The following is a 22914-nucleotide window of genomic DNA, read 5'->3' on the forward strand; positions in this document are numbered from 1 at the left end:
ACCGCCCGAGGGGTCACTTCCAAAATAGCTTTATTAGGGCCCCGCGCGGGCGGGCGGCCAGCGCGGCCCGGCCCGCCCCCCGACCTGCCGCCTGGGCAAAGGGGGCTGCCGGCCGTCCCAGTGTCTCTGTTCATGTGTTTTACTTCTGGCTTGCGGGAGAAACTTGGATTTTTTTATTTTTTTTTTAATTATTTATTTCCCCAGGGTTTCAGAGCGCGAGGCGCGGCCCCCGGAGCACCGCGGATCCGCTCCGAGCGCGACCCCCGCCCCGATCCGGCTCCAGACTTTGCCGCTGCCCGCAGGGGCTGCCCCGCGCCCGGGCGGCCGCAAAGCCCGCACCGGATTCACTGTCCGGAACGGGGCCCGCCTCTGGCCGGTCCGAACGCCCCCTTCCCGCACCTTCCTTACAATGCCCAATTCCCACTTTGCAAAAGTATAATTACAGCTCTCCTTGGCTCCCAGAAGACGCTGCCAACTACACCCGATAAAAATACTCTTCTCACTTTTTTTTTTCCTCTTTGCAATACAACTGTCACGAGATAACAACCCGCTTACACCAAACCAGAAACAGCTACAATTAATAGAATAAGATGTGTTAATGATGTCCTCAGATTTATTTTCACGAGCAATGGACTAATTAGAGTCCATTATTCCAAAAATACTCCTGCTGCATCTTATTTGATGGTAATTAGTCCTTCAGCTTTTTTTAAACAGCACTACAGCACATTTTTCTTTCAGTAGCATAATACAAGGGGTTTTTTTAGATGTTTGCATTTATTTCTTCCTTTTAAATCGGTCGGTTTGCATGGAATAACATACAATTTAATAAAACCATCTTTTAAGTGTGTTTCATAATGAATTAGGGAAGTGTTTGTTCAACTGGCTTTGCATTCTAATTCAATTTCAATATAGAGTTATGGAAAATATCAGATAAAATTTCACTAGTACATTTGAGTCTGTTTTTTCATTTTAACCAAGGCAATAATCACTTAAAGGGGGTGAAAAACATGGAGAATTAGTTTCCATGGGGTAATGCTCAACAGAAAGGCAGGGGGCAGATGCTGGAGTGCCTCATAGGAATTTGACTGATGTCAGGATGTGAGAGGTCAGGACATCTCCCAACCCGGACATCTCCTTGCCACCCCTACTCTGTGCTTGTTATACTGTGCTAGTCACCTCACAGCTGAGGCTTAAATGATTTTCATTTAGTTCCACCAAGCCAATGCAGTCACAGTGGATAAACAGGCTGCTTTGAAAGCCAAAAATTAATTTTAATGCATTCAAAGTATTCAAATTAGAATCAACTGGAGATCTGTCATTTAAACCTTTGAGGGCAGAAACCAGACCATTCAATATATATTTTTTTAAGTGTGCTATTATTTGTACTGCTGTTGGTGTGTACTGATACAAACAGCATGGATTTTAAAAATGGGACAGCTAAAAAAACTCTACACAAATTGTCAGAAACACCAGTCTAACACCTTTCCTATCAAACAGCCAGCTTCTTTACTGCAAGAGAAGACCAAGAGAATATATACAACATGAAACTGCAAGATCAAAACTGTGCACAGTGTGGATAGATATTAATTTCAAAGTGAAACTGAAGTCACAGAACAGATACAGACATTCAGGGTGGCTTCATCTTTGAGTGGAAACCTGTTCCTGATGAATCCCTTCCAAAGAAGAGCAAACAGTTCCTTCCTGCTGATACAGTACTTGTTTCAGCTGCAGGTACAGTTAGTCCTGCCACATGGTCATATTCATTTTAGGGCATTAAACAAGCCAGACTCATACTGGAAATGGCCAGGGATGCAGAGCCACACAAAAATCTTCAGCTTGGTTTGGAATCAAGATCCCAGAGGAGGACATTAATATTTCAAGCTAGTGTTTAGTGCCTCAGAAAAATAAACCAAAGGCTTTAATCCTGGGACTCACAGTATCCATAGCTGAAAAACATACCCAGGTGCTTACATCTGCCCACTGGAAATGTGTGTGACACTTGCATTAAACTGAGAGCACCACCAGCTGAAATTAACCCTTACAGAGAGATTTTCTGATGCCTTGCAGCTCAAATTGTTATTGCATCTTTCTACCAGCTCTCATCCTCTAGAACAGCCTACAGAGGGATTCAAAGATCTTATTGTAACTTTATACATAACAGACTAAGTTCAAGAAACAGAGGGTAAATGTTTTTATTAAACAGTTTACATCATTTATCTAGATTAGCATTGTTGTATATTTTTACTTACAGATGTAGGTTTTGGTTATTTTTCCTTTAAAAATCTCTTTTTACTGTAAATAACATTCACCTCTACTAAGAAACCCATGAGGAAACTACAAACAAAAAACATATCTGAATATCTAGGCACCACTTTAAAATTCTATTACTTTAAAAAACAACTTTGCTTGAAAAACTTAAGAGAGTTCATAAATGTTCACTGCCAGGGGAAAAATACTTTTCACATCAACACCTAAATATACACATCTGACATGGCTAAAGGAAAAAAAAAAGAATTTTCCATTCTTTCTCAGACTTTTTCTGTTGAATAATTTTCTGCCTGTTTTTGCTCATACAACTGATTCCACTGCCTCTAAACATCTGCAATTATTGTAATAATTGCTTTGGTTGGTCCCATAATAATTCCATAGGCCATGACAGTAAAGGCTGTGGTTTATGATGTCACCAAATCCCTAAGGAAAATGTCAAGCTGCACCCCAGCTATCCAGTTGAAAAATCTGTTACAAGAAACCTCCTTTCTGAATTATCTAAATAGTTGAACAACTTGTTAGTACAAAACCTAAGACATCTTCAAAACACTGTCAAATTAAAGAAACATTGAGGGATTTATCAGCAAGGTGAAGTGTTTCCATTGCTATCCTCAGGGCAAGGAGCAGATCACAGTCTGCAGAAGGTCCTGGCTGTATCAACCTAAATCAGCTGCTCCAGATAACAACATTTTTAAGGAAGACTGAGCTCTCAGGAGGTGTTGCATTAACCTTGCTGGGAAATTGCACACCAGATTCAGCAGAGCTCTGAGGCACGTTCCTGATTTTACGTCAGTGGAACACAGAAATATGTTTATATAAAAATATGCTTACGTGTTTGGTTGAAATAAAACCTAAACCCTCTGGTTTCTTTCCCCAGACTTGTTGTTGCAGTTAGCTGAGGAGCAGCTTTACCTACATTGTTCTCTTGCTGTCTCTTGCCCTGAGCTTCAAACGATCATTTCTCAGGGAGAGGGAATTTCATTTTTGATTCTCGTGTTTATTTTTTCATTTCAACTGAGAATACAAGGACAATATTGTTGCAGGATGGTTTGGGGGATGACAGCTCCACCAGAAACTGCAGAACACATCAAATCCCTTTTTAGATAATCCACCAAGCTGACAGAGAGTTGCAGATTTTTGTGCACTGTGTCAATATGTTTGAGATTTTTTTAAGACAAATAAAGGCAGTCAGGTGCATTGAGCAATCCACAGTTCTTGAATGATAGATCAAGGCAGCTGACATCAGATGGAGCAGGCTGCTTTTGGTGGCCTGGCTTGGAACTGCTAAGAATTACCACGAGAGTTTTCATACCAGCTTATAATAAAATATATATGCCATTTCAATAAAACCAGAAGACTCCAGAACCCTGCTTCAAATGTTAGTGTATTTAACTATTCAGCTTGTTTTTCGGGAGCCTATTTTCTCATTAATCCACTGGACATAGTTTGTCACTCTTGTGTATACTCCAGGTTTGTTGACTCTGCCACAGCCATCTCCCCAGCTGATAATTCCATAGAGGTAAGAGATGTCATTTTCCTCACAAGCCAGAGGTCCTCCAGAATCTCCCTGCATCAAAAGTAAGCAAAGGTTATCTAATTTGATAGAAAGCAGTCAGAAGATCAGTTAGGGAAAGTCATAAAATAGGAATTATTGCACATGAGATTTAAACTAAAAAATAAAAAAAAAAAAAAAACAAAAAAAAAAACAGTTTACTGAAGTTTCATTATAGAAAGCATTTTTAGTCACATTTAAATATAATGGTGTTTTTTTTTAAATTACACATTAACAAAAGTATTAAAATATCAGATTTTGTTTAAAAACATGAACATTTTAGATTCAGAGACCTACTGAAAAGCATGGTTGATGTAGATAATTTTCAGTGGAAGTGAACAAGCCTTTGGGGCTTGGCACTGTGTTGTAATATCAGCACTGCATGGAGAGGTTACATGGGGGCATTTGGAGAATTTCTCAATGCAGTTTATTGCAGCTTGCAGAGAACATGAAAGTTTTCAAAGAAAGGTGTTGCATACAGCCACACTTTGGGACTGTGGGATACTGTAATTTTATGTGGCATATGGGGTTCTGCGTGTGTTTGAATTTGCTATTAAGTATTTATCTTGTCATTAAACCACAAACTGAAAAGCAGCCCAAACTACACTACAGCAAGGGTTAATTTTGAACATTTTTACTTATATTAAACCTTGAAAACATTCAGGACAGGGGTTTTTATTATTTTTATTGTTTCTCTTAGATTGATTTTCTAGAGAAATTAAAATGTTAGAAATTAAAAATGTGACTTAGTAAATGGTACTGGTGAAAGCAGCTATCACTCTAATTATTTGAGACCAAGGAGAAATATATTTTTTCCTATCTCAAAAGAAAATTCTTTGAGACCAAAATACATAAGAAAATTGTGTTGCCTTTCTACTGAAATTTCAGTATAAGTGAAGGACATCAGATGAAGTCTTATTTGTATATTTTTCACAATTAGTCTAATTGATTGCAGTTTTGGCATCAGCGCACTAATTAAATGACAAAAGTTTCCAAGAAAATATTTTTAAAATAATCAAGGGAAACACATAGTCTGTTTGATGTTTCTGGGTCTTGGAATATTTTTTATACATAACAGATTATTTACAGGTTAATATCCTAAGTGTACATTAAGAAAACCCAGAGGTCAGCCACTTCTGTTGTTACATTAAGAGGTCTACAGTATTTCTCCTCAGACCCCACTACAAGTCTGGCAATAGGGAAAAATGAATTATTGATTCACTAATAATGACTTCATGTCATGAGCACTGTTCTTCAGCAATATCTGTGACTCAAAATCACTGTTTCTCAGACTTTGTAATTTTCTCCAGACCACTTGTCTTTGTACAACTCATTTCTCCTTCCCTCCACTTTGTTTTCTCCTTCTCATTCCCGATTTCTGTTTTTCCAGGGCAGGGAGAGAGAATCAGCTGTAATGCTGTCTCTTATTTGCACTTCCTGGGAAAGGCAAGGGGAGCTGGGCAGGCAGGGTCATTTCCATCCCTCTGGCTTGTGTGACCCCTTGCAGCCTCAGTCTCAGCCCTGGCCTTGAGCCACTGCTGGCTGCTGCCATTTCACTCGTGCCACCTTTCTTTGGATATGTTCATGACCTCTATGGGCCTTCCAGCACACAGTATACATGACATTCTTGCCTGCACTTACACTGCCAGCTATTAGCTATGTGCTGCCTTTTCACGAACTTATGTTAATAGAGCAAAACCCTCCTCCTTCAAAATGAGCTGTAGATGAAATCTGAAGTTTTATGTAAGGAATAATCTGATCCTTCATTTTAAGAAGTCTCATCTATCACCACAACAATTCTGCATGCTTATTCAGAGCCGAGGTGTGACATAACTGAAAGTAGTGAGAGCATGAGGTCATTCCATGAAAGACTGAGGTTGCATAACACAGTTTCCTATTGACTGACATTCTACACCATTCAGTCACATCCACTATAGAAACCTCAGCTCCTTCCTCCAAGCCTCACCACTGCTCCTCACCTCCTACCCAGGTGTCCTTATTTTCCCTCAGTCAAGAGGCAGCAGCTCTGGGATTTGTCCCCACTCAGGTTCATGCTGGTTTTCCTGCTGGCACATCCCTGCCAGCTGGGCAGAAATCCATTGCCACCACCTGCAGGCTCAGCCAGGACTGGAGCAACACACCCTCCAGTGCACAGCCACTGCCTTATGACAAGGTAGGAGGAATGTAATACCCTGCAGCCCTTCTGTAGAGCTTAATTGACATTGAACATGATAAAAAATGAAGGTGGAAGCAGTCATATAAGGTTCTTTTCTTTAGGAATATTTCTTTTCTTTAGGAACGCTATAAAATCAAAAGTGAGAATTGGAATACTGCAACATTTACGACCCAAATACATTTTTCTATCACCTGCCTAGAGATGATCCAGCATTACCTGACAAGCATCAGATTTGCTATCAAAGTAGCCAGCACAGAACATATTTTCTGTGAGTTCTGTTCCATAAATTTCAGGACTTCTGCACTTCTCCTCCGAAATAAGTGGAACCAGTGTTTCTTGCAGGACATCTGAATAACCAGATATATCTTTAAAAAATGTCCCAGAAAGGAAAAGAAAGTCATTTTTATAGAATGTCAAGAGCGTAACAGGAAAACACAAGGCACAACACATTTAACACATAATAAACATATTTAACACCTCTCAGTAGTATTCATGTTATGGACACCTTTAAAATAAAATAATTTGTATAGTGATCACTTTCTGATCCTCCAGTCAGACTCCATAAAATAACTGTATTGCAATGTCCAGTCATTGATACATTTTGGCTTCTCTCATTTTCTAGAGACTCAGCAACAGTACCCCAGCATTCCTGTCCTCACCTCTTTCCAGATGTGATAATAAATCATCCATTTTTCAAAGGCTCTATTACTTCTTTTTATCTTTAGACTACACATTTAGACTGGGATATTTGCTCATACTTTATCTGTCACAAAAATATGGTAGCCAGCTCCCCAATCCTTCTCATCTATCTACATAGGTCTTTGCTATCTCAGCACTGAAGCAGCATGGTCCAGGCCTCATAATCCTGAAATTCCTCCTCTGAAAGGATGGGATGATTTTTTTCCACTTTTCTCAAGCTGGGTGTAAGCACTTCTTAGCCCAAAGTCTACCTAGCCTTCTCCTATCAATGTTTTCAAAGTTTGTTGATGGTGAAGTTAAAAATCTCTAGATTTTTAGTTAGAAAGTTAGAAATCAGGGGAAGGATTCACTTTACTAAAATTCCAGGTGTTAGCATTCCAATGAGTTACTTTCTCCCCTCCCAGTCCAGTGAGGTCTAGCTAGATCATAGCTCCTTCCATCCTGAAATTGGTGCAAACATTTGGTCAAAGGAACCACACTCCAAATTCCAAGGCCTATAAAGGAAGTTCAGGATGACTATTTCAGATGTAAATGTTGTAAACTCTAAAGGTAGGTATAAAGAATCCCACCAGAAGTCCCTTGCAAAACATTTTACCAAACTCTCAGCTGTATAACACACCTGAGCGTTATGTTTTTATTATCATCATTTTTTTAATACAAATATCAGCTCTTGTTTTACTCACTCTCATGCTTGTGTCCCCATCCAGAAATCTGACATTTCAACTGGTCAGGGAAAACAGTGTTACTTTCTGGCAGGCAGATGGGCTGAACAAACTGGGACTTGACAGCACAACGTTGGCCGTTCTTCTTCAGCTTAATCAAAGCTGCAGAACAGAAAATGCAGGAGGAAGAAAGTGACTGTTCCCTTTCTTTAATGGGATTGGCAGTAATGGGTCTCAAATACAAATTTAATTATCCCCTAAGCCTCTCTTAATTAAGATATTTCAATCAAAGACAGACAGACTCATCTCAACAGCACCTGATTTCACAGCAAATTGAAGGCTGAAACATTTAGCTACTCCCCTTGTGGGAATATTTATTTTATGCTAGCTCACTGAGCAGATTTTGCTTCACTGCCTCTGTAGAGAAGGGGGAAGATAGAAAATACATGTGTCTCCTCCCACCTTATAGTTAAATAACAGTGACATATCCCCAACTTTCAGCTGAAATAAGTGGGATGTGCAAATACTCACTGCTTCTGAAAGCCTGGCCATTGGCCTAATTCCAATTCCATTAAAAAAATTAATTACTCCATGAGCTGGTGTATTTCATGTCCTGTTATAACCGAGTTCAGCAAAATTCAAGATCTTTAAAATTAAGGAATAAAACCTTGGGACATTTCAAAACCAAGCTTCTTGAAGCTACAAAATATTACATAACCTACACAACTAACTAGTCTTTACTAACCAGTCATGGGGTTGAAAACAGTATAAATACATAGCTGTGCAGCATCATGGGTTTGATACTGAAAGATTTCAAAAATTGGTTCCCTCTTTCATTTGGCTGTAAAGCAGCAGAGGGGGCTTTGTACTGGGTGGAACAAGGGCAGCATGTTGGTTCGGCCACAGCACTCAAAGAGCTGAGGTAATGTGGACACACCTATTAAACCTTCTCATTAGGCCTTTAGGAAGCTCAAAGTTTTGTGAGCACAACTGTGTGGAAAGCAAGTGACCTCACTGGTTTTATTTCTCTACCAGCTACAGTTTTTGGCCTTAGTGGAACATAGAAGCAGTAACTCACAGCTTGAGAAACCCACACAAACTTTGCTCCCACACTTCCTCACCTTGCTCCTCTTCCCCGCTAACTCTGCTTCTGAATCCCTCAAATTTCCTAGCAAACACTCATGTGATAGTTGTTTCCTTTAGAAAAGTATTTTCAGCAGGACAAAACTCTTCTGTTGCATCAGAAGAAATCACTGACTGGACAGAACAGGCACCTGCACCTTTCTCCCCACAACACAGCTTCTGCTTTCTCTTTTTTTTTTTTTTGCAGTTGGGCTTGTCTTAGGTACTCCATGTGCAGCTCTCCCTAGATTTGGTCATAGCACACTGGTGAGGCATGCCTACCTAATTTCAGAGTAATTAAAAAAGCATCATGGGTGGTTTTCACCAGAAGATTTCAGAGCAATGTCTCAAATCCAGTTTATCTCCTTGTACACTGTGACAGAGCTCACACCAACACAGAACTTGAATGCTTTTTGCAATAGAGTAGAAAATATTCACCATCTGTGAGCCAAAAAAAAAAAACTAGTACATGCGTGACCTAAAATATTCTCAATGTCAGGCTATTAAATAATCTCACAAAGTGCTCACACAGCTTGATGCCCTGGGGTGACGTGACAACTTTCACAAGAGCAGATCAGAAAATAAGAAATAAGTTGCTGCTCCATTGTCATTCTGACTAATATTATAAGGTCAATCAGAAGGGCATTTAACTTCTGAGTGATAAGACAGCTGATTTTTAAATCTATCTCAGGGTAAAAAATGATTCTTAGTACCACAGGTTTTCAGAGCAGATGGGGTTATTACATTCCTCTAGTCAGATCCTTTATACAATACAGACAATAGAATTTTACCAAGTAATTCCTGCATCAAGCCTACAGCTTCTGGTTCAGTTGAAAAAATGCCTAATCTCACAAAGACTTGAAGTGATGATCAATCTGCCACACAGCTAGGTAAATTGCTCCAAAGGCTAATTATCATAATTATTTAAAATTTGCAATTTATTTTTCATCTGAATTTGTCTAGCCTTCAGATGCTGTTATAACTCTGGTAGAAATAAGAACCCTCGGCATTCAAAAGCCTCTCCTAGTATCTATGATTTTTCTGCTCTAAAGGCAGTTTCTAACAGACCATCTAAACTTGAAACTAGGTTGAGTAAATGGAAAATAAAACTGTCTGAAGAAAAATACTCACCAATATCATGTTCAGTAGGATTGAACACGGAATACTGAGGATGCAAGATGTATTTCTCTATCTCAAATGTCTGTGTTACATCAGTTGTTTTATTAAATATTTGTTGACCCAGAACTACTCGAATGGTAGATTTTAGTGGACTGTAATGCAAAAGAGAGACAAGCATTACTAGGACAAATGCAGGTGATTTTCCAGTGGCTGGGTATCCTATGAACCATTATAACCTCAGCCTCCCACTATGTCCATTCTTTACCCTCTCAAATGCCTTTACCTGTTCCCCAGGTTTCCTGCCTGCAGAGTGCAAGAAAAAAGATATTACAGTGAAACCCAGGCTCTGTGGGTCCTGATTAGCCTAATTAAAGGCTGCTCCTTCTTGAAAGAAGGAAAAGGCCAGCACAGGCACTGTGCCCAGCTGCTGCTTGGCTAGCAAGAATCTTTGGGGGATGTAAACACCTCTTCTAGAAATTCAACTGAGTAAACTTAAAATCAGCTTTGCCAATGAATACAAAAACTGCTCAGAAAGAAAGGAGGGATCAAAAGATGAGTCAGTGGTGGATATCTCGTTTCTCCAGGAAAACAGTCTCCTGAAAAAAATTACAAGCATGGGCCAAGATTTAAAGGTGCTGGAACACTGACAATTCAGGAACATCTGGGAAGCTTCCACTGAAAAGATATCACAAGAGATTTGCTTATCTATGTTAAATCTGTTGTCCAGAATCAAAAGCAACCTGGTGAAGTCCCAAAAGCACATGGATTTAATGGGAAACTTTACAGCCAGAGGAGAACACAGTAATTGCAATTCACACCATCTTTTCCAACTATCAGTTTTTTATTTTGAAGACCACAGTTCTCTGATATCCAGCATCCTAGGAAAGAAAACTAATAAGAACAAGTATAGCAACTGGGAAGTAAGGGACATTGGAGAATAATCAGGAAGTGTTTAGGAAAGGAAATACAGTCTCTAGCTTTGAAAGCAACAGAATTCACATTTCACTCTTGTTCTAAAACCAATTCAAACTGCTTAAGTCTATAATGAATTAAGTTAGCAAGTTTCTTCAGCATTGGAGCATTCCTGTGTTTTGTTACCCAGTGCAGGAGAAGGAAATATCTGATGTCACACATCATGCACAGACACAGAGTGGTTTGCATCATTGCAGTTTCCCTGGTTGCATTTCTGTGCCCAACAGGTACAAAAGTACCAGTACTCCCCCAGTACTGAGTGCACAGCAATGACCAGCAGCCATGGATTCAGAGAAAAGAGACTGGGCAAATTGCAATGCAGAGAGATGCTACAAGAATTGTGCTTAAGGTTAACAAAGGAAAGGAAACAAAGTGTATTCTGTATTATCAAAATACAAGACAATAAAATGTTCTTCAATTAATATGTAAGGCCATGATTTTCTCAGTATTTTTGCAGTAGTAAATCAACCTCCTTGAAAATCAAATTTTGGGCCTGTAAAACAGTGGAAAGTTCACTTTCTGGAACAGTATTTAGAATAATTTTAGAAGCACTGAATGATTCTACTAGAACTTACAGATGGTTCATTCAGGAAAAAAAGAAAAGAAATAAAACAGGAGGGGTTACAGAAAAGAAAAAAGAAATAATTGAGCTGCACAGGTATCTATTGTCTCCTAGTGGAAAACAGTTGGAATTGTGACTACCAGAGGTACTAAACAAACACAAGAGCACAGACTACAATGCAGTAATTATGGAAAATCTGTACGTACCAAACGACCAGCTGGAAGTGGGTGGAAATGTCCTGAACAGCTGCCAAAGTTAGTAGCTATTTCACAACATTTGAAAAACAAATGCATTGTGGCTTGAGCTCCAAATGCTTCAGTACAGCATTCACAGTGGTATTATTAGCTCTGAAAGCTATCAGTGTCTATATTCTGGCAAAAGGTTTTCTGTTTCTCTTGGCTTCTTTACTATGCAAAGGAACAATGGGTATCAAATGATGTAATATTTTTCCCTTGAACGTGATCAAACTGAAATCAGGGAAAGTGTTGAGCATTTGTAGAAAATTAAGTATTTAGAATAAAGTAAGAGCATTCTATAATCAATATTTTCTCCAGTGTCCCACAGGAGAAAACAAAAAACTCTCTCAAGAAAATCAGCTTCAGAAGTTTGACTGTTTAGCTCTTCCATGTGGCTTTTTGTTAAGCTCAGCCCACTCTATTTGTGTCAACCAACAGTAATTTATCGTCTCCAATAAATCATTGCTTGGCTGTCTCAGCCTTTCTGAACAAAACACAGCAGAGAGCACAGTCATCTCTGTTATATCTCAAAACAGGCATAAACATTCAGAAAGGTAACCAAGAAGAAGATAAATACTTCTGCTCCCCTGCAGGTTCTTGCCCATGCAATGCCCCATTCTATGTGCTGTTTCACCCTACCTTATTCCTTTAGTCAGGGTATTTAGACTCTTTGAGACTCCTTAAGGAACAAGATAAGAGCTTATGGGATTATAGTAGTCCAAGCCATTTTTCAGATCATGAAGAGTATTCAAATTGCCAGAAAATCCTTTTGACACATTGGTCTTTTATAATCTCATCTTTTTTCTTGTTTCAGTTCAGGTTTGTTGTGAGGACCCACTGTCACACTAAGGAGTGAGCTTACCTGTGAGCAAAGCAGTGTGCTGCTGACACAACCCAGCAGGTCTGAACCAGGCTGCCACCACAGAAACTCTCTCCAATATATATAGCTGCTGTCCAGGGGTGAGATCCAGGCAGAGATGAGGATCCCCCAACAATCCTAGGTCTCACAAAACTTCTTTTTTTATGTCTTCTTCCACATGGTCTTTTGGTGATTGCAGAACTATCTACTGTGGCTGGAACTAGTGGCCTCCTTTCCCTGCTTGCTGAGATAAAAAGGGATATGGCTTCAGACTGCCAGAATCTTTATGTTTTGGAATTAAACACCATGTCTCATACATCTTCAGGTTGTAGACATCTCATTGCTCACACTCCCTTTTCTGGGCCTGTAATTCCCAGGGTGATGAAAATTTTTACCAAAACATCAGTAATTTCTGGCACCTTGCATGCTCTAGCAGAAGGTTTGGTGATATTGGGATGGTTGTGACCAAAACAGTAGTATGACACTGCTGCTATTTCAGGACAAGAATCACAGACTGTATCACAACTCCAAAAATGCAAAGGAAGCCTGTTGTTTACTGGAAACAGTAACATATTCAACACTTCTGGGAGCAGTAGAGCATTCAAAATTATACAGTGAAACCTTGTTGTAGTATCAATAAATCTTTATTCATTCATAACATGGATTTTAAGAAAGTCTTTACATACCACAACTTGGAATGTCACAATACTCCCAAGACAAACTGCTGTCCTTCATGATGTAACACCAGGGCTTATCATCATCATCTGGATTTCTGGTGAATTCAGGGGAAGAGGGAATTACAAGCATTAACCACAGTGTTAGCTTCCCAAAGCTTCCCAAAGTTTTCTTTTTTCTCTTGCACCATGCACACCACTGAGCCATCTGACAAAGTACTCACCTACAAGGGTGAGCAGCTTTTCAACATAATTATTCATCTTAAAACTAACCAAGACTAAGGCTCTCTAGGACATGAAATACTGACATGACTGAACACCTGTGAAACTTGCCTACAAGTATTTGGATGCATGAGCACGTTCACAGCATTTTACTACAGCCCACACTGAAGTGCTTTCACAGGTATCAGCTCAGCTATTTTCAGAACTAAATCCCATGGGAGAGATTCCTGGTTTAGGTTATTTTTTAGGCAAGGAGATTCCAACACAGGTAGAATCACAGAAAATCCATAACAAGAATAGCTAGCAAAAATGAATTTGCAAATCTCAGGTTCACATTCCCTGGAGAGTCTGAGGAAATGAAAGACTATTTCAAGAAAATATTGTATTCCTCAGAAAGGTTGGGAAAAGACAAAGGAGTAATGGAAACCATTTTGCTCTTTGTTACCTTGGTGTTAAACAGATTTTGGTTTGACTCCATTAGGGTTTCTCTGTGGTACAGCCTGTCTTTATCAGCGCATTTTAAGTGACCAGAAATCTGCCCAGTTTACACCTCCAAGAATATAGGGAGACTTTATTAGACCAAGAAGAATAGACAAGGTAGTTCAGAGCTCCAGATAAGCAGTAATTCTAATTTCAGTTGGATTTATCACAAGTGCTATCTTTGATTATTTTTTCTTTTTCAATCTGACTGCTCTTCAGAAAAAGATAAGAGCACTTTCAAATTCTCAGAACTGAAGAAGCAACACAGGTTGAGTCATCTTCCGCCAACAATGTTTCTAAATTAGACTATTTGAAGAAGAAGATATCTGCAGGATTATACAGTACAGCAGAGATATCCCCAGAAATTGTAACAAGCTGACAAAAAAGTGAAAAGCTTTTTTCTCAGCTCTACAGAACATGAACACATCAGCTCCTACGCCATTTTGTTCTCTGCATTTCAAATCTGGAAGTGAATATTGGGCATAAATGATGTAAATCAAAGGGCTCAAGTTTCATCAAAGCACAAAATCTGTGCCAGGTAAATTGCCACACTGTGCTGGGACACTATAAACCAAATATTGAAATGTTTGCATGAGGAGCAAGCCCTGGAAATCAAGGTGGGAGGGTTTAAAGGATGGGGTAGGAATTGTTTATTGTTGGTTTGTGTTACATAGAGAGGGGCTACTTTCAGCATTCATGCATGCTTTTTATCACCAAACAAATTAAGAAGTGCAATAGATTCTGATTTTCCTGAACTACTGGTCTAAGTTCCATTAAAAAAAAACCACACACACACACACACACACACATATATAAAAATAAGCAATCAAGCAAACAAACAAAATCTTCAATCAAGCAATCAAGCAAACAAACAAAAGGCATCAACCAGTAATTTATGGAGAATCATCTATAGTTTGGCAGGTTTAGCATTTACTCATCTCCAGGATGAGAAATATTCTTTCTAAACAAACACATTTCCTTTATTTGTGGATATCCATTGAGCTCATGGATACCTCAGAAACGGGGGGAAGAACATAAGGTGACTGAGGAGAAGGCACAAACCTACATAGCACAAGCTGTTTTCATTATAGCTTAAGTGCATATAGAAAATTTCAGCAGAAATGTAGTTTATCACTACGTGGTGCAATCAAAATTGAAACACTGGGACATCTTCTTTAGCAATAGTTTTCCTTTGTAAGAAATCAAAAAACAAATTTCACATCCCACTTCAACCTTATTTAAATATAGTGCTTTGATTTTTCATTTTCAAATAACTTTTCTCTTTTGGAAATATTTCTTTATGGTATGTCTTTCACAAGCAAAGAATAAAAAGTTAAATTTAGCCATTTCAATTTAGCTAGTGCATTGATTTCTCTTTTTGGATAAGCATTAATGAACAATGTCAAAATTTTTGCATTATGGTTTCATTTGGGAATAACACTTCATTACTCAGGGGAAAAGAAAAGGACCTGGAATTTCCAACATTATTTTGTGTCTGAGCTTCTCTCAGCAGCTATTGATTGAGCCTATCTACCAGATCTTGTCTTCTGTACAATCACTCTTGTCAGGCTGACTGATTACTGAAGTCAGCCTAGCTTTCCTCAGACAGGGGAGCCCTGCTTTGAGATCCCTGGCCCTTCTCATTTCCACATCACATCCATCTCTGGATGTACAAACGCAGGACAAACAAGAACTTTCCTCACCTGCAGTAAGGGAAGGGTCCCAGGCCAAGCTCCACTGCTTTCCCAATGGTGTCAACATGAAGCTCTTGGTAAAACAGGTCAGAATTCCAAGGCAAGCAGCTGTGTCCAGAGATGGTTGTGTTGGCTGTCCCTCTGTAATCCGTGCCGTTGCCGATGTAGCACCGTTGGCTCGGGACTGGCAGAGGAAGAGACTGGTCAGGAATCAGGAATCAATGCTAAATGCATGTTAAATACTCACTTCACAGCTGAGGTTTGAAATGAGAGCCCAACTTTGTAATGCCTTTCTCTTTAAACAGGACCTGAATGCACCAAAGAATTTTTTTAATAAAGAAAAAAGGAACCCAAGAAGTTAAAACCTCTGCTTAAAATTTGTAGTAAGTTAACCTCATTTTACACAGGAGCAAGTAACTAATCAACAGACAGAATAGCAGAAAATTAGACCTAAATTTTGTACTGGGCATGGAAGATTTCAGTCAGCAATCTGCAGCAAAGTCAGCAATATGGCTGGGATTCCTCTGGTCTAATTTTAGACACAACTGAGCTCATCTCTGGAGGCTCCCTTTTTAGTTAATTAAGAGAAACAGAGATTTCTAGTGCCAAACTGATGCAGCCTGTTTGAGGTAATTTTCTTAAGATGAGGTAGGCCCCACAGACTCCTATCCACATTGAATGAATCTCCATTGAAAATTTAGGGTGCTTAAGGCAACCAGCTCAAACAGAAAAAAAGTACTGAAAATAACATAGCACTGCTCTGCAAGTGTTTCAAGGGCCTGATTTTTGAAAATACTTCTTTTAATGGCCTCATATGTACCCATATATATATATACAGACTTACTATACTCATGTATATTACAGATATGTAGCTACATGTTGCAGATACATCAATTTTGCAAAATTCTAACTAGTAGGCTGAATTTTCTTATTCAAAACCCACATCTTTATCACCTGCATAAGGGCTATTTCTTCAGCTAGGTCTGACACATACATACTCTATGACCTGTATACTCAGCTGCCAAGATCTATCAACAGCACATACCAGCATTATGGCTGAAAAACATATGGGGATGCATTTGTATACAAATAGCTACACTGAGCAGAAAGCCTACACCTCAAAACACAGCTAAGAGCATCCCAAAGGAAACACAAAACCATCTAATGCACAAAAAGGATTAATTGTGACCGAGCCTCAGAGGATTTCTTGTCCCAGCCATGTCAACGTGACATGTCCTTGACATGTCACAAGACTGGTGGAATCTCCTTCTAAACTTATAGGCATACTTAAAGATATAACATCATTGACCAACTGTTGAAAAACACCCTCTGAGGATGATCCATCACACCACACAGTGCAGACAGCTATTGCCAAAGACCAGTTTATTTTGACAGAATAAGGTGACACATGAACCAGGGCACAGAACCAGGGCTGAAATAATGAACCACAGTGCTGAACTGCTGCTGTTAATTACCCTGCCAAGTCATCAGTGGAGTGACAGACCTCAAAACCACAAGCAAGCATATGGCATAAATTTGGGAGGCAAAGGTCAAGAAGTTAGGTGGAAGAACATTAGTTAGTATACAAACACCTAGCTAAATGCATTCTACCTTGGCCTGGCAGACACTTCTGACATGCTGAGATCACATTTTCTCCCACCCACAACCTGAATCAAATTCCCTTTATTCAATGACTATAAAAATAACATTAAATCAAACTCATGTTTTAAAATCCATAATCTAGGAACTCACAGAAAATGACTTGCCTATCATTTGTATTGTCAGCAAGAGTAACCATGTCTTGGCAAACCTGCCATTTAATTTTCCAGGAAGTTGCAAGTTACCCTGCTTTGTTTGCCTGAAACAGTGTCATGAAAATACCACAATCATGCTGGATGCTAAGTTTTTTCATTTATGCAGGTGCTGTGTTTACTTGTGCTGTATTTATTGCATTCAGAAACAATTTAGAGTGGCTGCTTTTATGAGAACCAAACAAGGGGTTGCATTTCAGCACAGACCCAGGGCCATATTCTGCAATACCTGTGGTTTGGATGTCTTGCAGATGGTGTTTACAATTTGTGCTTATCCTTGTCAGGCTTAAAATCCAACAGATTTCATCAGGTCTGCCAGTCATTGCTAAAGCTGCCAACATATTTTAACTGGAAGAATTTGGCCTCTTTCTGTATCATCCCTCACGTTTTCCTCCTGTAGCTAAGATGTTTAGATTACATCTTGCACTTGTTGAGGGGAACAGTGATATCTCTCAAGAAGTTTTTCATTTCTTTTTTGTTTTATGAGGAGTATTTTGGAAACAGGCATAACTTGAGTTAATTTGCAACCTGTGGAAAGGCTTCTGAGGTGAAAAATTAACAATCATTAGCAACTTTCCATTGGTCTGTGCTCCACTCCAGACTCCTTTACCTGACCGGTTGGCAGCAGCACTAAGGCCGTGAGAAGTATCTGCAATGCTTTGTACATTTTACCACCTATAATTTAGGAAAAACAGTTTTTAAAAATATCTCTGCAATTATTGCAGTCATGTAGACCTTTTGCCTCTAATTCTCTTTTTTTGAACTGTTACAGCACTGAAAAAACTCTCTTTTTCCCCCTTTGTCAGAAATAGTGTGTAGGTGGTCTGCTTTCAGCAGTTCTTAATGGATTGCTCTGACTGGGAACTGTTCAGTCCCAGATCCACATAGCTTCCACAATTTCTCACAACTCTGAAACATATTTATTTTCTTATGTGTAAGAAATTAATAGAGGACGTAATATGTGTTTTCTTGTTCATTCACTTCACTGTACTACCACAAATCACTGCTAAGAATAGAAATGGCCTAAATTTTCAGATTATGAAAGTTTTGATCTAAATGCGGATTCAATTTACTCTACAGTCCAATGCCACTATCACCCCTGTTAGCTTATTTTCAGAAAAAATTAAAATTTAAAATTATAAATAATCTTTTGTTGTGTTTTATTTTTTCAGTTTAAGGTATTTCAATAGCTCATGTAAAATATTACACATGTTAAGATTTTATATTTTATAAGCAAGTCACAGCAAATCTCTGCCTTTTCCAATAAAACAGGTTTGGGTCTTAAAATTAACAGCAACCTGAAATAGCAGTTCTAATTGCTAACTTTCTGAAAGCATTTCACAAGACTTTTTTTCTTTAGATCTTGTTTCAAGTCCTGTAGTTACATACCTGAATATTTCTGGGAGTTTCTTTTGAAACTCTCTGCAGAAAACAATGAATCTTTCACGTTTCCCTTTCCCCAAAACACCTCACCATCAATTTTCCTGATGTTTTTGAGCTTGGAATGTTTTTTGGTTTTTTTCCAGATACACATCAGCTGTTTCATTCTATTTATAAAAATATGTTTTTCCACCAGTGGTTCTGATTCTGGGACAGGATGGTTTAAAGTAACCCTTTCATTCAGCAATGCTTTGATTTATCCCTGACCAACATGTAATGCTTTTATGAAGTACAATGTTATATTAATTTTTTGTATTGTTCTATGTAAGCTGATGGCAGGAACAGAGAAGGGGGAAGAGGAAAAGAACATATCCAACCTAAACCTCCCCTGACTCAGCTTGATGCTGTTTCCTCAAGATGAACAGCACTGAACAATGATGTTCTACACCTCTGCATTAATTTATTGCTTACACAACCTCAACATTACAGGATGTGCTGCCCTTCAAGCCATCCTTTACAAGGGTATGAGCCAAATTTCCTTTTTCCATGAGTTCAGACTCATGGGCTGCCTGCAGAAGGGTTGGTCCTTTCTTCATTCAGCCAGAAGTTCCCTGATCTCCCTTCCTGGGTAGCTGTGAGCTGCCCTCAGAGATGAAAGGTGTGAAAGCCTTTGATTTGAGGGAGCTGCACTTCCCCTGCAGCACAGGCAGACAATGACAACTCTGGGCTGGCAGTAAATGTGTGAGAGAAAGGAGTCTCTGGTACTTACGGAGATTGCTCTTCCAGGCATCTCATTCCATCAAATTGCGCACTGAAACACAGCACACACAGACACACACACCCTGCCATGTGTTCTGACAGCAATAAGGCAAATATTCCTGTGCTAAATGAAACAAACACCATGAAGAGGTCTTTAAAAGACATCCACCCAGTACTGCTTCCAAAGGAAGATTTGACTTATCTTCCAGTGTGTTCCTATGCCACTGAAAATCACTGTAAATATCTAAGGAGCAGGCTCCACTGAAGAAACCAGCTGCCCTTTTTTCACTCATTAATGATGAGAATGTGAATTCTGATGACATGAGGCAGAGTATTGCATGGCAGCAGCACCTGGACTGTTCCTGGCTTGAAGGAAATTGCTTCACATTTTCCTGCCTTTCTGTGAACGTGAGCAGCGATAGCACCCACTGTGGCTTTCAGAGTTTAGAAATTAATGAACACTTACCACAAGTGAAATGTAAGGGGACCTATGTATCTATATTTCAATATAATTCAATCATACTCTTACAATATATAGCTATATTTCAATATTTCTTTTTGGGGTCATGAACAGCAGATTGAACACATATATAACAAATTACTGATTCAAATAATTGTGTCACTTTCTAGTTGTTGAATAGCAGTAAAACCTCTGGACTGACAGCACCTAACACTGGAATGAATGCCTGCTGAAACTGCAGCCTGATTATGACACAACCAATCTGTCTGAGCAAAAAGCTGGGCAGAAAGGTGGGAAAATTGACATCTTTTTGTAATTAATTAATCTAGCAGAAAATTAACGTGTAAAACAAGGATGGATTTAAGACTGGGGGGAAAAAAGTGATTTATATGCACAAAACCTCTTAACGTTGCATGCTGACATGAGGATGGCACATTACATTTACTGCAACTAGACATTTTTTAATATATTTCTTCTTTAAAGTCTCTTTGTCCCTTCATACTTGCCAATGCTTAGATCATCTGAGGTAAAATTGAAGAGATTTTTATCTGTTATAAAAGCTAATGTACAAAGCTACCTTCTCAATAAGTTGAATTCTTTAATATAAAAGTTTAAATCCAGAAATCTATAAACTCTGCCAGTACTTTCTTATAGCTTAGAAAAGTAATATCCTACATAAGAGGAAGGAGTGGCTCTTTTTCCATTTCATTTTTCTATTTATTATGTTCAATTCTAGTACAATAGTTAAGATTTACAGAGACATAAATGCAATCCAATAGGTAGGTATATAAAGCTAATAGGAGCAATATATTTAGGAAAAGGCTGTCAAGAGCTAGGGGAAAGAAATTCTGGCAGCAACAAGCCAATATCGGTGCTATATTACTCTGACAGTTACACAGCCTGCCATACAGGATTTTGGAGAATATCTGAGTGCCTAATTCATAGTGAAAGCTTTCATTCTTTTGAATATACCTGTAGGTTCTGATGTGCTTAGAGACTGAGCCAAAATAACTCATTGTGCAGGAAAAGGAACAGACTGTGTAGCAGTGAATGATGGTCAGCAGAGGAGCAGCTGCCCTGTGGAGAGATTTTAATGAGAGATGGGGGTCTCTTGAGCCCCCAGAGCATCCAGAGTAGGCTGAGAAAGCAGAAGATTGAAGAAACAAACAATGCAGTAATCCAAGGATGAGCTGCATCTTCCACATCTTCCTTTCAACCACCTTCCTGACAATTACACAGGACAACACCCTGCATGGGTTAAGAGATGTCAGTCCTCTTGAACTGCAAGAGAAGATGTGCCCTCTGTAACATAATGAACTGAAACCACTGTCACATCCCAAACACATCACAAATAGGATTAAAAACACACTAATGGCTTTCAATTAACCAGCACCCAGTAGCACTGCTGCCAAGTCAGGCACTCTCACAAGACTAAGGACTAAGCAGCTGCTTCATATTAGAGGCTGCTAATATTAATCATATTAGTTTATACTAGGATTAGAACTAAGACTTGTCATCTAAAAAGGCAACACTGTAGGAATAGAGAGCAAAACACAGAAAACTTAGTGCCCACCAGCATCTGGAAGTGCACATCTATGTAAAAATAAAGAAGTAATTTGTGGATCTTGAACCTACTTCTATCTCTGAGAAATCTTTTCCTCTTCTTTGTTATCTGCCTTATCTTCTAATCCTTACAGAGACAGTCCTTGCTGTATGCCATGCCTCTACCAGCCCAGCTCATTAGCTCTCATCTCTAGCTCACATTTGCCAAGGTGTCAAACATAAATTACTAATCCATAACCCCAATGCAAACAGTATTTCCTTCATTTTTGTTTTTCTCCATATTAGCCAAAAGCTTTATTATGGCCCTAAAATTATAAAGAAGGCTGGGAGATAAGAAGAGCCTATCATTGCTCACATCTGTCACCTCCACAAATGACATGGAATGGTTGTTTTGCAAAGCCACAGCTGTCTCTGGTCTCCTGTTCACCATCCCCTGGAGTGGAACTGTCTCAGTGCAATGAATCACAGGTGGGGGCTTAGTGGACAATGCCATGCTCACCCATCTCTTCATCTTCCAGTGCCTCCTTCCACTGATCATTGCAGGCAACAGTCCACTGGGCATAGTTTTATCCTTATAACTCCAGCATTGTAGAATTTTATTTTAATAATTCAAAATCTGATAAAAATCGAACCGACCATTACTGTTTCTGCAGTGGTGCTCTAGGCTTTCTCTTCATTACCCTTGCATTATTAACCCATGCCTCCCCCTCATTCAAATTCCATGGTGACCTCTAAAACTTGTCCTGTGCAAATACATAATCACCTCTACAAGCCATATTAATACATAATATGTATTAATACATAATGTTGCTTTTTTATCTGCTGCTCCACCTATTTTTCCACAACTGTGGAGAAAGAATGATTTTATTATTTTCCAGCCTAGTTACATTATTAAGCCCAGTGCTTCACACAAGCAAGCAACAGGCATCATCTCAGCCTCACTTAGAAACCCTTTTCAAGTCGTACTTACAGACCCACCTGTCCAAGTTTAGTGGGGGACTGACTGACCAGTTAAATGCCCATTTATCATTGTCAGCCAAGGGACCTTGTTATTATACTTCACCCTGTTTCCCTCTGCGTTTCTAGAAAGTAAAAAATCAAACACTAATCCAAAAGCATTCTAGTACAGCGTAAATATAAAGCAGAAAGTTAAAATTCATTATCTTATGTCTTCTTCAGAAAACAAAAAATATTTAAAACTTTCCTGCCAGCCTCCAGAGCTGAATTTCCTTTACTAAAGTAGCTTTTTTAGTAGAAAACTGCCAACACACTATTTCAGTAAATGAACCACTAAAAAGGTGGGTTTGCTGTCATTTTTCGCTAATTCTATTACCTCAAACTCCTCCAGTTTAACCCCTAAAGATGTGGCCAAGAAGTTTTGGGGGTTTTTTCCTGTAGGTCATTATAAATTCAGCTATTCTATCATCTTCCTTTTCTGAAAATCCTCAGCCTACTTCTGACATACACCACATCTCCTTACATAACCAGAAGCTTTCCACAATTAGAATTCCAACCCATGCTTTCTTTAAAGATATGGTACCCCTCTAATTCCATTATCCATAGCCTAATGAGGAAAATACCCCCAAACACTACAAAGCAGAGTTTTGAGAAATACCTTCACCAACTTCACATTTCATGACCAAA

General features: G+C 39.0%; 1 protein-coding gene across 2 annotated transcripts in view; it reads right to left on the bottom strand.

Annotated features, from left to right (window-relative positions):
* Window positions 1-2167: 2167 nt before the first annotated feature.
* HGFAC (HGF activator) overlaps window positions 2168-22914 on the bottom strand; it is a 40803-nt gene continuing 20056 nt past the window's right edge. The window contains exons 9-15 of one of the 2 annotated variants that reach the window (XM_063157456.1): window positions 15307-15481; window positions 12914-12999; window positions 12231-12471; window positions 9611-9750; window positions 7379-7519; window positions 6213-6343; window positions 2168-3835 (exon numbers count right to left, since the gene is read on the bottom strand). In XM_063157456.1, coding sequence (XP_063013526.1) covers window positions 3665-3835; window positions 6213-6343; window positions 7379-7519; window positions 9611-9750; window positions 12231-12471; window positions 12914-12999; window positions 15307-15481 — 1085 coding nt within the window. In that variant the 3' untranslated portion in view covers window positions 2168-3664. Of the gene's footprint in view, window positions 3836-6212; window positions 6362-7378; window positions 7520-9610; window positions 9751-12230; window positions 12472-12913; window positions 13000-15306; window positions 15482-22914 lie in introns of both variants that reach the window. The other variant, XM_063157455.1, reaches the window with a different exon arrangement.

This window comes from Melospiza melodia, chromosome 5 (genome assembly GCF_035770615.1).
Source record: "Melospiza melodia melodia isolate bMelMel2 chromosome 5, bMelMel2.pri, whole genome shotgun sequence".
Taxonomy (NCBI): Eukaryota; Metazoa; Chordata; class Aves; order Passeriformes; family Passerellidae; genus Melospiza; species Melospiza melodia.